A 17,365-nucleotide genomic window follows, 5' to 3' on the forward strand; every position below is an offset into this window, starting at 1 on the left:
GTATTCTATGATTTAATTGATATAAAAAGTTTAATTTATATGCAGACAAAATTTAATTCTATGAACTAATTTAATAACAAAAAATAATATTTAACTTCATCGAGATGATCAATTTGCTGGAGGATGTTACTTACCTCACTTAATTAAAGTGGATATTTTGAGCATTGGCTTGACAATAATGCTTAAGTGGCTGACTGATAGGACCAAACCCATTATTGTACGTGAAAGTAGACAAAACAAAAAAAAGAAAAAAGAAAAAGAGATGAAAATATGATGTAAGCGCTTACATCGGCATTCTTGTGATGTAAGCGCTTACCTCGGCATTCTTATGATGTAAGCGCTTACATCGGCATTCTTATGATGTAAGCGCTTACCTCGGCAAGACATTCAAATGCCTATAAATACGGGTCTACATTTTCATTTGTAGATCATCCCAAAACTTCTTCTTTCTCTCTTCAATTAATAAAGAGTTATTCTTTGTATGGCCGTGGAGTAGGCAAAAATTGCCGAACCACGTAAATCTTGTCTTGTCTTGTCTTATGCAATTTATTGTTTTTCTCTCTTAAATATTCTTTTCTTTCTATTAGCTTGATACACTTCCCAACACTGACCTCTTTAATCGACTTTGCGAAGGTATCGCTTATACGCATCTTTAATAGGTTCTACCATATAAAATGTATTTTCTAGTGTATCTTCTGGAATTTTAATCAATTTGTTAATTTGGTTATTTAGGAATTTCAAGCAGGTGTACATGAACTAAGACCTGGGGGAAGATAAGATGTTGCACCACTGGTTATAGAGAGAGAGAGAGAAAAAAAAGTATGATGTAAGCCATTTAACCAATTCCCTTCCTAATTAATATTCATTATTATTAAAATAATCAATATTTATTTATATTAGTTGTATTTAGCTACTTTAAAATAGAGAAGAAAATACTTTAATATTATATTCTGGACTAAATTCAATAAAAAAGAGAGACAAACTTAGTAGTTGGTTTTTGCATTCTTACTATGTTTAAAAATAAAAATGGATGCCACTATATTCTCAATAGAATAAATCGAAGTAGTTCTCTCTTGTCGAAATGAAAAGAGAAAAGAATATTTTTATATGAGAAAGTTAAAGTAAAAGGTAAATCGATCAAGTTTAGAAAATAATTACAATAATGTCATATCCAGGTAATTATAACCATAATTAAGTTGCAAAAGTATGAGCTTGACCCAAAAACAAAAAGAAGAAAAAATATTTGTGAACACAAAATATATCACTCTTGACCGTATTTTAGTCTTACGGTCCGAACACAAAATATACCAATATTTGTGTAAATAGAACTTTTTTATTTCCAAATACCATGATGTTTGCTTGTTGAATAGTTGAATAGAAAATTGATATTGCCCCATATTTAAACACAAAAGAAAAATGTGACAACAAATGCACATCCAACAAAATGCTTGGATAATGAAATTATTTAACGGCGTAAGTTACGAGTGCATGAATTAAATTTGCCAATTCTATTGCAACTTAATCTAGGATTTCATCCCTTATGGTTGCTTTTATTCCAAAAATAATGTCCTAATGTTGATGTTTTGCATCTAAAAAAAACAGAAGATTATCATAATTTCTAGTGGAGCGAACAAAAAGATAATAAAATGTGTCTAATAACTGAAAGATAATCATTTATTCAGGGTTTTTTTTTTCTTGTGGATTAGTGTTTTCTACACTGCAATTGCACAAAAATTTGGGCATTTCAAATGACACAGTTGTGAGTTACTTGAAGAAAATGACGGCAACACATATCTGTTGATTTCTTGCAACTATAAAAACAGAAAATAACGTATCATTAATATTTCTAAAGGAGCAAAGCATGTATACCTAATAATAACAATGGAGCTGAAAACAGAAAGATATGAAATCCACTAACAGATACAAAATCAAGCTAAAGATTGTAAAATTTGTTTAGTCACTCTCTAAAAAGAAGAAGATAAATATGCAATTTAAGCCTTGTCCCAAGTTGTCTCTGTCTCAACTTGCTCCCATAGCCCAAGTTGTAGCTCTCTTTTGTCATGCGCGAATTGGACAACTGACCAATTTTTAGCCTCTTTGTGGTAGGAATATAAATGATCATTCACATATTTAAATTTTATACGTTGAAAACGTGAATCAAAGTATGGCGCTTCGCAAAAGTAAACTCCAAATTACCAAACGATAAAAAATTAAAAAAGAGAGTAAATAGACAGGAAGAAGGATCCTATATTTTGATCCAACTGCAAAACTATCATTAACACGAGGAAACCTGTAATACAAGAAATCAACACAAGGTAAGAGAAGAAGGGGGAGCAAACGGGAGACTTTATTTTCTTTTCTTTTTAGGAACCAAAAAAGGGAAAAAGAGAAAAAAAAAGAGCAATGAGCCAGTTGCTACTTCTTGCCCATATTTTCCTTGAAATACCCTTTTGGGAACTCCACTCTAAGCCCACACCCCTATATCTTTTTTTTGAGTTGTGACCAATTTCCACAACCACTAATTCACACCTTATCCTGTCTTCTGTACATAAGACCGCAACAAACACGCATCATTATTTGTTTATTACAAAAGAGCTTTTCGCTTGCGCCTCTGTCTCTTCATTGCTTTAATAAGATTCCTGCAAATCCATTTGAAAAATAAACAGTACGTTAGTCAAGACTTGTTGAGATACCCATATGCCACATCCAAAAACAAGGTCATTCAACAAGACAAAACAATATTCCCACCATCGATTAAAATAATCGGCTAAACTAACAAACTCAATATAATCTCAAAAGTGGGTCTAGAAAGATTTAGTGTGTACTCAAACTTTATCCCTACCTTAATTATGAAGCTAGAGAGGTTCTTTCTGGTAGACAATCGGCTCAAGGAACAGTTGAAACAAATAAACCATATCATATGTTTACACCAAATTGATAACTACTTACAGGTTAGGAATTTTCCATACATGATACGTATTCCCATTTTATTTTTTAGACAAAAAGTGTAATTCATGATCAATGTACAAGGCATCCATGTTAGCGTAGGGTCTGGGAAAAGGCTATACACCACAAGGGTAATGATGTACACAGACTACTCTAATGCAAACATTAGTGATTGGTTCTACGGCTCGAATCCGTAAAACTCTAACGTTGTTCATTCTATTTTTAAGAATTAAATTGCTTAGTTTGGTGTCTAACACTAACACTAGATGGTAGTTGTGCCATCCACAAAGATCAAATTGGAATCTTTCTATACTTTGGACGAAAGTTAAGGCATCTTTCCCTTAAATTACAGGAAGATGTCTTAACCAGTCAAAAGGAGCTTATATCAACCACAAAACAAAACAGTGAATACATAGGAGTAGCAAAGTTTTAGGAACAATGATGAAATGGCTCAGATTTGAACAGGCATTAAAGTATACAATTACTGATATTGAATGATAAACCTTTCTAAAAAGCATTGGCTCAAATCTTTTACAGTAATTTGTAGGCTGGATCGGGAACTCGAAAATATTAGAAAAACTAAAGCTTGACTTTGACTGACACATCATCTGATGCAAATATTATCCTAATATTTGAAATTTCATTTTGAGCATCTACAGGCTACAAGCCTACAATTAACTAAAACCCATTTTCAGGCAACTTTTGCGACCACCTTGTAAGTTGTAACAGTTCCAACTCATAAAGATAATAGAATAAGGTTATTCATAACACGACAGGTCGAAGCCCATAAGATGTGAATCTCAATCGAAGCCCACCGCTAAATTTAATAAAATTATGACTACGAGTATATATACAAATCTTATTCCTATTTTATGGAGGTCAAAGGATCATGACATATACTTTTAATTAAATATTTTTATTTTTATTATTCGGACCGAGCGTCCCTCAACCATTTCAACCTTCCACAAAGTAAGTAACTAACCCACACCTAAACTATTTCATTCAACACATAATAATAGTTGTCTGATATGTTTTCTTACTTTAATTTGTCTATCATAGAGTTAAATTAATGAATTCTCTAAACCAACTAAGACATGGCCAAGAAAATTACCATAGTTAAATCTAACAATCAAAAAGCAAAATAAATAAGAAAATAAGCTAAAGATAAATAAAAATACTTACCGGACTCCATTTACTCCCGGAAAATGACCTTATCCGCTATATCCATCAACGGCTTCAAACAATCCGACGAAAATTTTCTTGCAAACAAGTGTGAATACGTATTATTTGATGCCCCGAGCTCCTGTGAGATCTGGGGCGGGTCATAAGCATCTGGGTGTCCGTCCACACTGCCCGTCCAGTGAGCTCGAGTAAGAGGTTCCCGGAGCTTGTAAATAAGCTCCGGTGAGATCTCGAGCGGCTTATAAGTATGTGGATGCCCACCCACACTACCCGTCCAGTTAACCCGAGTAAGAGTGTAATGGGTACACCTACCCGGATCCTCCATCGATAATAGGGTCGGAAAATAGTGCTCTTCAGGATAACACGAATCCTTGTTCAAACACGGCAGTTTGAACTTCCTCCATAACCTCCTGTCCCTAATTACCAACTTAGCATGCTTAAGCGACAACACGAAGAACTGTGACCCCACCCGAAACCGGTCAAATGGCACTTCTGGTAGCATAACGTTTTCCCCTCTGGCTATGTACCGGTCCCATAACTGCGGCTCGCCGGAGAGTATTTCGATGAAGCTCCGGCTCGCCGGGAACTGCGCCGATGAGAAGAGAGAATTGTACACAAAGCTGAAAGAGTGGAGCGGAATGCAATGTTGAGAAACGAGGGCAAAATAGGAATTTGAGGAGTCATCTAGGATGGCGGTGGCTAGGAGGCGGCGAGCGGCGGAGATAAGGGAAGGGGAGGCGCGTTGGGTTCTCTTCCCGGCAATAAAACGGTCGTTAAAAACACCTCCGGGAGAAGCGACCTTACTAGAAGGATCCGCATGAACATAAATATTAAACGAATCTTCATGTCCGGTAAAAAACCGTTCCCAAAGAGGCGCAAAATGGAGATCGGTATTAGTGAGGAAGAGGAAAGCGATTTTGCGGCGTGGATTGGTGGTGCCAAGGCGGGAGACAGCCCTAAGCCCGCCTCCGCCGCTACGTTTGTGGATGGAATTAAGGGTTGCGCGGCGGAAGAGAGCGAGGTCGTCGATCTCATCGGGGAGGGAGATTTTATCGGAGTGTTTGTGTGGGAGAACTCGTGGGGCGAAGAGAAAAAGCAGTGGAAATGATAATAAAAGTACAAAAGAAAGTACTAAAGGTGCGTTCAACATAGTATAGTAACTGAATCAGAGCAAAAGAGAAAATGGGATAAGGGTCAAATCTGAAAATAACTAACTAGACATGTACAATGGCGAAAAAAGAGCAACTGACACAGAGAAGATTGTGGAGAAAAGGGATAGAAGTCAGGAGAAGAAGAAGAAGTAGGGGGTGATGTAATGTAAATGTAGAGTCAGAGAAGCAAAGGTGGAGGTCTTATCATGGCGATATGGATCAGGACTGAGTATGGTTTAATTATAAAGACGACAAATTTGGTGATTGTTTTTGTGGATTAGGATCCTATGCATTCGGTCGCATGTAATACAATGTGCTGTCTTTCCTTGATGAGCTTTTAGAAAGATGTAAAATATTGTTAGGAAATTAGCATTTTTAGTCCCTTATATATCGACAAATAGCGATATTGGTCTTTATGCTATCTAGGTAAGGAGTCCGAAATTGAAATGATGCCTTTTTGGACACAAAATACGTTTATACAATTTTTTTTTAAAAAGTTACATTTCTAACTAAAACGCAGTATTACATTAACAGAAATTTAGTCGTTAAAGTTAAAAATTTTATTGTAATTTGTTTATACAATTTAAAATCTTATTGCCAATAATAAGAGTTCTGCAGGACTGAAAAAAATAATTTGTTTTTAGTGTAAAATATATTATAATACTACGTTTTATACTGAAACATAGTATTATACTGCGTTTACACTAATTTTTGGGCCCACCAATAAGTGTTCTGCGGATAACTAACATAACAATAATTCAAATACATAAAACGTGGTATTATACTGCGTTTAACATAAAAAAATTCTGCACCCCAAATTCGAACTTGCCTTATTTAAAGGCGTTAGAATTTTATGAAAATCCATTCAAAACTTTCCTTCAAACTTCCGTTCATACTTCTCTCTTCTTCTTATCAAGCATTTTTTAATAATGTCTGAAGACCCAAAAATAAGGGTTTCATTATATTGGGGAGATGAAGTTGTAATGGAGAATAACTCTGTGAGATATAGCTCACCTCCACAGTGTCATGTTAAAATGCCGCTTACAATGGAGTACGCTAAATTGGTATCGTTGTTACGTAAAAAAATGAGTGTGAGGAAACGTTCGGTGAACCTTAAAGTAACCGGTAGATTTCCGTATTCAATGACTCCGCAGGGGTTTGCTTATTATTTTGAGTTTAACATCGAAGATGATGAAACTCTTAGAGATTTTTTTGCGGATTCCGAATGAATACAGGGAATTTATTGTAATAAAATTGTTAAAAATGTACGTCAAGGTTGAAGACGTTCCCAATAATGAGGGTGTGCATAGTAGGGATAACCTCCAGTCATCGGGTGGTTATTCTGGAGCAGTTTTTGCCGGACAGATTGCTGATGAAAGAGCTTGCCTTGATTTAAACTTGTCACCACCGGCGAATGAGCAGCCACAAAATAATTTTTCGACTTTATATAATCCATAAGACGACTGGTAAACTTCAATTTTTCTACGCTTTAGCGATGTTTATTTTATGTTTGAATTGGATTTGTATTAACACTCATATTTTTCATAGGGGGTACCGTCCGGATATGGATTTTACAAGTTATGACCCCGCCCTTAGTTGGAATATGCTTAGTTCTGGCGTATTGGACCACGGTGGTCCATCCGGGAGTCATCACCAACAAGAAAATATCCATCATGGAACGTCAACACAGTACGACTTGTAAGTAAAGTGATATAGCTATATGTAAAGTATTTATCTAGTTGAGTAGCTTATCATTTTGTTCTTTTTGTGCAGTGAAAACGAGCAACTTGATGTCCTGACCTCACACAGTTGCCCATAGACGACGTACTGACTCGTGATTTGCCAGATGCGCAAAGTCAGGAAGATGATAGTGATTATGACAACAATGCCGATGAGTCTGGAGATGGCACACCCTTCCATGATGGGGGTGATGACGAGGAGGAAGTGGATGCCAAACCTGAGCTGACGAGGGAGTATGCTCCTCCATCTCCCGTTAGACCAAGAGTGTACGAGTCTCACGTGCCCTTTCATGAGCGGAATATTCCCTACCTTGATAATTTTCCAAGTATGCCGAAAGTGGATGCCCTCACAAGGGATGATGATGAATTTCAGTCAGCGATGTAGGATGAGTTTTGACCAGCGGTGCTTGTAAAGGGCATGTATTTCCCCGATAAAGCTCGCCTAATCAGGGCTATAAAAATCTACAGCGTAAGATAGTGCCGTGAGATGAAGTGAGTCAATTACAGAGGTATACAAGGCTGTATGTGGTAGAGACTTTATGGGTTGTCACTGGATGTTGCGTGCCAGCAAGAAGAAATCAGGTTTGTGTAAAGTGGGTAAATTTATTAGCACCCACAGATGTGAAATGGACATATTCAATGAGAATCACTTCAACCTGGATGTAGACTTGATTTTTCTTGTCTTGATTCCATATTTGGAAGTGTCCATTAGGTTCAAGATTAAAGAGTGTATTACAGTCGTCCACCAGGAGTATGGTTGTACTATAACCAAAAGAAAGGCATATCTCGGTCGCAAACGTGCCTTTGAACTTATTTATGGCGAATGGGATTAGTCTTTTCCATATTTGCCTAGGTACATGGCCGCAATGTAACACTTTAACCCCGGGGCTGTTGTTGAATGGAGGTGTGAGCGGAGTCCGGACAGACCCGAATATATTTTTAACTATGCGTTCTGGTAATTTAAACCAGCAATTGATGGTTTTGTGCATTGTTGTCCTGTAATTTCCATAGATGGTGCTCATGTCTATGGAAAGTATGATATTAAGCTTTTGATTACAGTTGCAGTAGATGCCAACGGACAAATATTTTTACTATCTTTTGCCATTTGTGCCAACGAAAGCGAAGAGACGTGGACATTTTTTTGAACCACTTGAAGCAGCACGTTGTCATACAACATTCAGGTATTTGTCTAATATCTAATCGACATGGTGGTATTTTAACTTCTGTACGGCACTTGCCTAAATGACAGGAACCCTATGCATACCACCCTTACTGTGTGAGGCAACTGAAGGCCAATTTCTAGAAGAAATATCCTGACAAGACCTTGCATGATTAAATGTGGATGGCTGCAACTAAGCACCAGTAGTGCAAATTCATGAGGCGCATGGAAGCGATCCGACAATTAGATCCACGAGCCTATACTTGGCTGATGGGACATGACTTCACATATGGACATTGCATGTTGATGGAGGCAGACGATTGGGAGCCCTGACTACAAATGTGTCGGAGTCATTCAACGGCTTGTTGAAGTCTGCTTGTGGATTGCTTGTCACTGTCATGGTCCGCATGATATTCAAATAGAGTGCGAGGAGGTTTGTTGAAAGGCATGGAGCTGCATCGGCATTGATGGACAGGGATGTTCAATTTATGCCAATACCAATGCGAAGATTTGAAAGGTACAGGAGGCGAGCACATTGGCATTCATTTTTATAGTACGATCACGACCGAGGTGTTTTTAAAGTTAAGACCGCTATCCGCGGACATCGGGAGTAATCTACAGACGGCGAATGAAGCTAGCAGGTTGTGTTCATGTGGGAAATGGACCATCTACCACATGTCGTGCGCACATGCCTTGAAGTGCTTTCAACAAGTTGGTTTAGGGGCAACCAACTATATTGATAGGCAATACAGTGTTGCTGCATACGTAGACACGTATAGTGGGCAGTTGCAGCCATTGGGTGCTGAGCATTATTGGCCGCCAGAACCTTTTAAGATGGTGTATAACAAGGACTATTTGTGCAAGCTGCAAGTGCAAAAGAGAACGCGTATACGAAACCAAATGGATGTTGGTGACACCGTTTATGCGCGTAGATATGGCATATGCTCGCAAACATGACACGACCGTCGTAAATGTCCTTCAGGTGGTGTGCGTGGCGGTGGTAATCCAACTCCTGGTGCAAGTTCGTCGAATGTACCCAACTATCAAGGATATACCTAGTCTTTTATTTTCGTATTATTTTTTGTAATACGTGTCTATACTTGTCTATGTTGCAATATCTATCAAATAAAATTATGTTCCACAATCTTGTTACATATTATTTTTTAACATGACTTTTTGAATTGGGATGCTGATATGGTTGTTCAAATATTCAACTTATTGGTGTTAGTAAAGAAGACCAATCTAAAAATTAAAAAAAAATATAAAATCAAGACATCCTTTATTATCCTTCTTAAAATTTAATATGTAAAACGTGGTATAATACTACATTTTGTGAGTTGTCTTATCATTCTAAAAAACGCTGAAACGACTACGAAAAAGCTGTTTCGTTTCAGAAAAATTAAATATGTAAAGCGTGGTATAATACTACATTTTGTGAGTTGTCTTGTCGTTCTGAAAAAAACTGAAACGACTGCGAAAATCCAGTGGGAAAGAGAGCGCCAATCCAAGAAAGAAGTTGCGAAGTTGAAGGCAAAACTCAAAGAGGTGGAAGAAGAAAAAAAAAGCTGGAAGACCAGCTCAAGTGGTTGGAGCAGAGAATACTAGGCGGTCGTGACTAAATAATGACATGTACGTGTTGAGCGTAGTAGCATATCTTTATGTTTCCCTTGTCAAGTATTTTCATTAGTTGTACTGTTTGTGTTGTGTTAGGTTTGCTATGTTTGTATTTGTGTTGTACAGTTAAAATAAAATTGTTGTTAAAATAGAATTGTTGCCATTATTTACATAATGTAGTATTTAAACAAAATACAAACAAAAGTAAATCAATGAGTCCCGCAGCCTGTGTGCTTCAGTGTTGCAGCTGGCCTGAGTCGCATCCCCTATTGCCCTGGTACACTATTAGGATCATCATCATCAAGTTGCCTCTTTATGTGAGGATGTGCAGCAGCATCGATAGTACAACTGGCAAGATCGGTAGAAGGGGTCGTCGGGCCGTTAGACACCTACAAAATAATTACTAAGCTTAGCGTGTGAAAATGTATATCAGTATTGTACGTGTTAAGTCAAAAACATTTTCTCACCATGGTCTCGTCGGTTTCCTGAGTATAAGCATCCATAGTGTCCTCATTATCACATACAGTGGCCTCCGTGATGGGCTAGGACGAAACCTTAATAAGAAAATTAAAAATTAATTTATGGCAAATCATTAAGGAAAAGAAAACAAATTGAAATTTTACAGTAATACAAACATACCTGCGCTTGTAGTAGATCCGCATCAGCCGCCGGGGATGAGGCATAACTCAACCTGCGCCCGCCATCCACGTCTCGGGTCGGCCGATCCTCAGCTGCAGTAGATGGGCCTGAAAAGAACTGGTCTACATCTCCATCGAATGCACTCGTGATCAATAATATATCTGACGGGGTGACCTGTTATACTGGCAGAGATAGCTGAAGGCTGTACGATGGCATGCTGCTGGAAGACTCATCTAGCTGAGGGAAATAACCCGGCTAATCATCTCCAAGATCCTCATCATGTGCCTTAACAGGTGGGTCGACAGGTGCTTCAACGCCCCCTTGTTGGGGACCACCTCCTTCCCGTCCCCCGCGAACCCGTGGGGCACCCCTGCCTCGTGGGACAGCCCTACCTCGTGGGGCAGCCCTGGCTCGTGCCCTACCCCTGCCTCGTGGGATAGGCCTACCTCGATGGTACTCCTCTGGCACCGCATACTCAGCCTCGTGATCCAACCTCGCGCCATCTCTGGTTCGCTGCAGGGTCCGGAGAGCCAGCTCTTCCACCCGCCGGCCATACTCAATGACTGCAGCATTGTCGCCATGCTGCTGCATCTTCTGTCCCAACTGGTAGAACATGTGATGCCCAATAGCCTGCGCAACATTTAAAATATTAATTAAATAACGTTATATCACAATTATAAGACCTATCCCACAAAAACATACCAGTGCCTCGTGCCTCCCGTCGTATGGTCTGTACCGATAGTCAAGTACATGAAAGGGGTTCTCGATCATTAGTCGGGTGTGACGGCAGTACCATGACATATAGAGTTCAATAGTCGCCTCATGGATCTGTAAAGGTGGTGGCAGAATCAACTCCTCTCGCTGGTCCCAAATATGGACCTACGCCTCTAGCCATCCTACAAATTCATCGTCCACCCTAGTACGGTCATCCCGCTGATAATGTGTAGGCACCCATGCAGGCTCCCCCGGTATAGTCTAGGGATGGTGAAACTGGCGAAGTACACGCTCTGTGGCATGATGCTCCACCACATCGAAGAACATCATTAGGACAGAAGTTCTCCAAAGCAGTCAGTCGACTAAGCAATAATCGGGCAGATGAGCTAGCAACTCATCGCTGTATGGAATCCAGATGAACTATGAAATAATAACATAAAAGTGAGTATGCGCAACACAAGTGAATTTATAACAAGTAAGTTTAGGTACATATTTTACCTGTCCGGCCACCAGCATATCTAACACATCCCTGGTAAGGGGGAGATTATGATGAGCATCAGTACCTCGGAAGTTCCCACGGCGGAGAACCCACCTCGTAGCTAGAGGGAGAAACGGAGGTGCTACACCCGGCTCTAGTGGTGGTAGAGGCGGCTGCAACGGCAGGATCCCCTGCCAGGACCAAACCTAAGATAAAAGGTTGACGTAAAATTTTAGAGTCATTTTGACTATATAAAATTCGGAGTAATGAACGGAGTATTCAAAAATGTTGTCACCTGTAGAAGCGGCAGAAAACCACATATGTCCACCTGGGTGACCATGCTCGCCCGACACATACTCTTGTACAAGTATGCTAGAACAGCAGCACCCCAGCTGTACTGGGGTAACTCATCTAGCTGCTGCGGATGATGCAGAAAGCGCAGACTCACTAGATTTCCCGAAGTGTTCGGGAACAAGACACCCCTAAAAAGAAGGAACATCGCCAACCTCGTGTACCAGTAAATATGGATATCCTCTATCTCGCCGATAATGTCGGGCTGCAATACCTCCATATGCTCTCTGATAGCTGTCACAGAAATGCGACTGCCCCCTCTAAGTGCAGCCTTGCCCTGTGGTCTGAAACCAGTATACTGCCCCATCAAATCCAAATACTGGGGACGTGTCATAGCTCTCATATACTGGGGTAGTGCAACGGCCAGTCCATCTACACGCAGCCCATACAAAACCTGAACATCCTGAAGCGTGATGGTGGCCTCTCCAGTAGGCAGGTAAAAGGTGTGAGTCTCCGGTCGCCACCGCTCTATCAATGCCGTGATCAGAGATCAATCGAGCTGCATCTGCCCAATCTCAAAAATCCTAAGGAAGCCAGTATCACGCAGGCGATGGACTACGCGGGGATGGAAAACTCTCTCCCTCAAAAAGTCCCACAAGTCGTCCGGTTTCCTGGTGCGGAGAATCTGATCCAATAGATGTCCCTCCCATACATTGGCGGACCTATGGTCGCCCTGTAAAACTAATATCTGATCCGCGACTGGTCCAGGATGCACAGGCTGCAAGTCCATGTCGTCTACTGTAATTTAAACAATATTAATTGTGTGTTTGTGTTTTAATAAATTAAATATTTAATTTTATGCATGGACAGAGTAATTATCTATGGGTTCCAGACTCGATATTTGAGGCCTAGTAGCACCAAGCTATCCTTAACTATTCTGTGTGTCAATTTCAATAAGTTTAAAATTTTGTTACTTTAATAAATTTAATTATTAATTATTTAATTGAACGGAGTAATTATCTATGGGTTTCAAGCTCTATATTTGAGGCTCAGTAGCACCAAGCTATCCTTAATTATTATGTGTGTCAATTTCAATAAGTTTACAATTTTGTTAGTTTGATAAATTTAATTATTAATTATTTAATTGGACGGAGTAATTATCTATGAGTTCTAGGCTCGATATTTGAGGCCTAGCAGCACCAAGCTATCCTTAATTATTATGTTTGTCAATTTCAATAAGTTTAAAATTTTGTTAGTTTAATAAATTAAATTATTAATTATTTAATTGGATTGAGTAATTATCTAGGGGTTCCAGGCTCGATATTTGAGGCTCAATAGCACCAAGCTATTCTTAATTATTATGTGTGTCAATTTCAATAAGTTTAAAATTTTGTTAGCTTAATAAATTAAATAATTAATTATTTAATTGGACTGAGTAATTATCTATGGGTTCCAGGCTCGATATTTGAGTTAATTTGACAACATATATTAATTTGTTAGTTTTGTAAGTTTATTTTATAAATTAAATAATTAATTTTGTAAAATATAATTGGATAGAGTTTGTAGTTAGTACATACTTAAACTACAGAGACTCTACGCTAAAAGACTCTATATTTTACTATGATAAAAGGCTCCTTATTTTACTACGCTAAAAGGCTCTATATTTTATTACGCTAAAAAGCTCTATATTTTACTACGCTAAAAGGTCACTATTCTTTAAGCAAATAAATAATCTAAACTAAATAAAAACAACAAACATATGAACATAACATTCACGAAATTATATATAAAACAGTAAAAGATATTTGTGAACAATTTCATTAACAATAAAAATTATTTATCAAGTTTTAAGTATTTTTTGTCCCAAGGCTAATAATTCAATCCGGGTAAAAATAACATATAAATTTAATCGCAAACATAACACAAATCAACGTGGAAACACATTCAAGAAAACAAATATGCATATGCTCTGCGAGTTTTGACATAAAGTAAATCGAAATACCTCGATTTAAGTTTTTTCAAATATCGAAAATTCGAAATTTTGACCCCGAAAGAAGGAATCCAAGGCTTGGGTTGTATGCGGGACCTACGCTCTTCACTTTTTGTGTGACGGGCGGGGCCTAAGATTTTTTTTAATCGGGGGGAGGGGGGACCAGCAGTGGTGGGGGAGGTTTGTTTTTTAAAAATGGAAGGTCTCTGTCGTGGGGAAGAAGGAGGGGTTATATTTTATTAAAGGAAAACGCAGTATAATACTGCATTTTCCTTAAACGTAGTACTATACTGCGTTTTCCTACAAAAAATAATTTATTAAATTAAACGCAGTATTATACTGCGTTTAACTTTGACGACTAACTTTCCGTTAAAGTAAAACGCAGTATTATATTGTGTTTTATGTAGAAATATAACTTTTTTTAACTGTATAAACGTATTTTAAGTACAAAAATACATCATTTCAGTTTCAGACTCTCTACGTAAGATATTTAACTCTTAACTATCTGAAATCGACAAGGGGTTTCCCGCTCACAAAACTGTAATATTTTTTTAAGTAAAATGCATGTCAAAACATAATTTTAAATTTAAAATAATATTTTTCAACTTAACTCCAAATACTATTTTTTTAATAATTATAATTTTTAGAGAAATTTTCATAAAGCACTATCTTTTAGTGGTAATTAGCTATCTATAGATACCATTTGCTATATTACGGATTGTAGATATGTTTTCTGTTGTTATAAGATGTATTAGATGTATTTAAGCTACTCTATTCATGAATACAGTAGCAAAAATAGGCGTGAATCAGGGAAGTCCAGCTAATCAGTTGTTGTATTCGAGTGTATTCGACTGTATTCATGGCGTCAAACATGAGATTACTGTTGGATATATTATTGTATTCGACTGTATTCATGGCGTCAAACATGAGATTACTGCTGGATATATTATTGTATTCGACTGTATTCGATTGTATTCACGTCGTGAAACATGAGATTACATTTAAATATAAAGGGAATCAATTAACACAATATACTTTTAATATAACTCAACAAACTCAATTACAACACATAAATTTTGTATTTCTAGTTATAAAAAGGATTCTCAACCGAAAAATACCCCAAAAACATAGCAATCTTTGGAGAAATTATATAATACATCTGAATACATAAATTATATTAATTAAAAAAAATATATGAATACATTCATGGCATATAGCGAGACAGTGAATACAATGAAATACATAGAATACAACGGGATACATTGAAATACAATGAAAAAAAGACAGTGAATACAATGAAATACATGGAATACAGCGAGATACATTAAATTACAATGAATACAATGAAATACATAAAAATACAGCACGATACATTGAAATATATTAACAGAAAATCAGGTTGCTCAGCCCCAAACTCCGTCATCTTTATTCAAGAACAAACCCTAATTTCCGACGAAGCTGCCGTCAAGCAAAAATCCTGAATCTCACTGTTCCCAACATGTATGTATATGCAACCATTAGAGACCCTATGCCAAAGATAGCATGCATAGCAAAATTGGACGTATCAGTAGCAGAAGCTGATCGGCGCGATTGCATAATGGAGTGCCGATTATTTGTAGAAGAGTGCTCTTTTGTGGAATAAAATTGGAAAAATAGCTAAAAGGACAAGGGCCAAATATTGGGTCCAATTAGCAAGCAAATAACACCTAAATCGTCAAGCGGGTCGGGTTCAGCTCAATAGAGAAGAGAACGTCGAAGCAGAAAAGCTTCAGTTTCATACATTGTTCATGGTGAAGTTTTAATTTTTCGTTTAATTCACTCTCCTAAATTTCGTGTTTTGCTTTTTATAACTTCACTAGGTTTGTTGTATGACTCTTTGATTTTTTGGCAATTAAAGAAATTTTATTAATTACCGAGTAGCTGTACAAAACGAGGGCAAAACAAACTAGTTCATGCCCCTCTCAAATAAACTGTATCCTATGCAACTAGAAGCCTTAAAAACATCCAGATACCTATAGTGAACGTCAAAACACCTATAATGAACAAATAAACTCAAATAATTTCCCGTTGTCTCTAACTCTTATACATAGATAAGTCTTCAAGTCATGTAGTATTGCCTCCCTGCTTTTGGCCTTGTGTTGATACACCCGATTATTCCTCTCAATCCATATTTCATATATAACAACAGCAAAACATGCCTTTAGCAGAACACCTGGTGCAGTTCTTCTTTTAGCTATCTCAGAAACCCATCGCCACTCCAATTCCCAGTTCAAGATGGTTCTTTGCCACTTCATCCAACTTAGCACATCCTGCCAGATTGATCTTGAGTAAGGACATTCAAAAAAGATATGTGAAGAGGTTTCTGGGCAGGAGTTACATAACATACATACACTATCCACACTAATGCCCAACTCAGTAAGACATCTTTGGTTCTTAGTTTACTAAGCAACGCAAGCCATAGAATGAATACTTGTTTAAGAGCAGCAACATTGTGACAAGTCAACTTCTTCCAAGGAACATTTACTATTGTACCTCTCAAAGTTTTATAAGCAGCTGTAATCTGAAACTTTCCCCTCTTGGTTAGCTGAGAACAAGTACTTAGTTTATGCCAATTCTTTCTCATATTCATTATTTTCCTAACCATCCATGAAGCCTGATTTGGCACCACCATAGTGAATAGATCCAGTTTCTTTATATAGTATGTATGTATCCATGTGATCCATAATTTCTCCTTGTATTGGCTTAGAGCCTAGAACAACTTGCATATAGCAGCCTGGTTCCATATCCTTAAGTTAAGAACATTTAGTCCTCCTACTCCTTTAGGTAAACAGATTTTCTCCCATGCTACTAGGGCTCTTCTAGAGATAGTGGCTTCACCTGTCCATAAGTAACTTCTACATGTAGCCTCAATTAGTTTAATCACTTTCTGAGGCAGAAGAAATAACTGTGACCAGTATGCTTGAACCCCAAATAAGACAGCTTTGATGAGCTGCAGCCTCCCTGCATATAACAAGCTTTTAGCCATCCAAGAAGTAATTCTAGATGTAATCTTATCCACCAATGGCCAGCATTGTATAGCTGTGAGTCTTTTAGTCGACAGAGGAACTCCAAGATATTTGAACGACAATTCCCCCATCTCATACCCCAGCAAGTTCAGAATATTCATTCTTGTATCCTCATCTATCCCTCCAAAATAGACTTGACTTTTGTTTAGATTTGCTTTTAGCCCAGAAGCCTCAGAGAATAGGGCAAATCTATTCCTAAGCATCTGGACTGACTTGGTATCTCCCCTAGCAAACAGTAGCAAATCATCTACAAAGCAAAGGTGTGTGATTCCCAACTTCTGGCATCTCGGGTGAAAATTAAACTCAGGCTCATCCTTCAATGTACCCAAGCACTTGTTTAAATATTCCATAAGCAACACAAAAATGTAAGGAGACATAGGATCACCCTGTCTCAAAC

At 37.9% G+C, this 17,365-nt stretch overlaps 1 protein-coding gene and 1 long non-coding RNA gene across 2 annotated transcripts; one reads left to right on the forward strand and one right to left on the reverse strand.

Annotated features, from left to right (window-relative positions):
- Positions 1–444: 444 nt before the first annotated feature.
- Positions 445–894, forward strand: LOC107764638 (uncharacterized). The gene is made up of 2 exons (XR_001643264.2): positions 445–633; positions 733–894. It is a non-coding gene; the product is annotated as an uncharacterized LOC107764638 (long non-coding RNA).
- Positions 895–2,250: 1,356 nt separating this feature from the next.
- Positions 2,251–5,518, reverse strand: LOC107802417 (glycosyltransferase BC10-like). Its single transcript, XM_016625921.2, has 2 exons — positions 4,129–5,518; positions 2,251–2,639 (listed from the first exon to the last, which is right to left on the reverse strand). The coding sequence occupies exon 1, from the start codon at positions 5,276–5,278 to the stop codon at positions 4,139–4,141; it is 1,140 nt and encodes a 379-aa protein (XP_016481407.1). The 5' UTR covers positions 5,279–5,518; the 3' UTR covers positions 2,251–2,639; positions 4,129–4,138.
- Positions 5,519–17,365: the final 11,847 nt, after the last annotated feature.

This window comes from Nicotiana tabacum, chromosome 11, assembly GCF_000715075.1.
Source record: "Nicotiana tabacum cultivar K326 chromosome 11, ASM71507v2, whole genome shotgun sequence".
NCBI lineage: Eukaryota > Viridiplantae > Streptophyta > Magnoliopsida > Solanales > Solanaceae > Nicotiana > Nicotiana tabacum.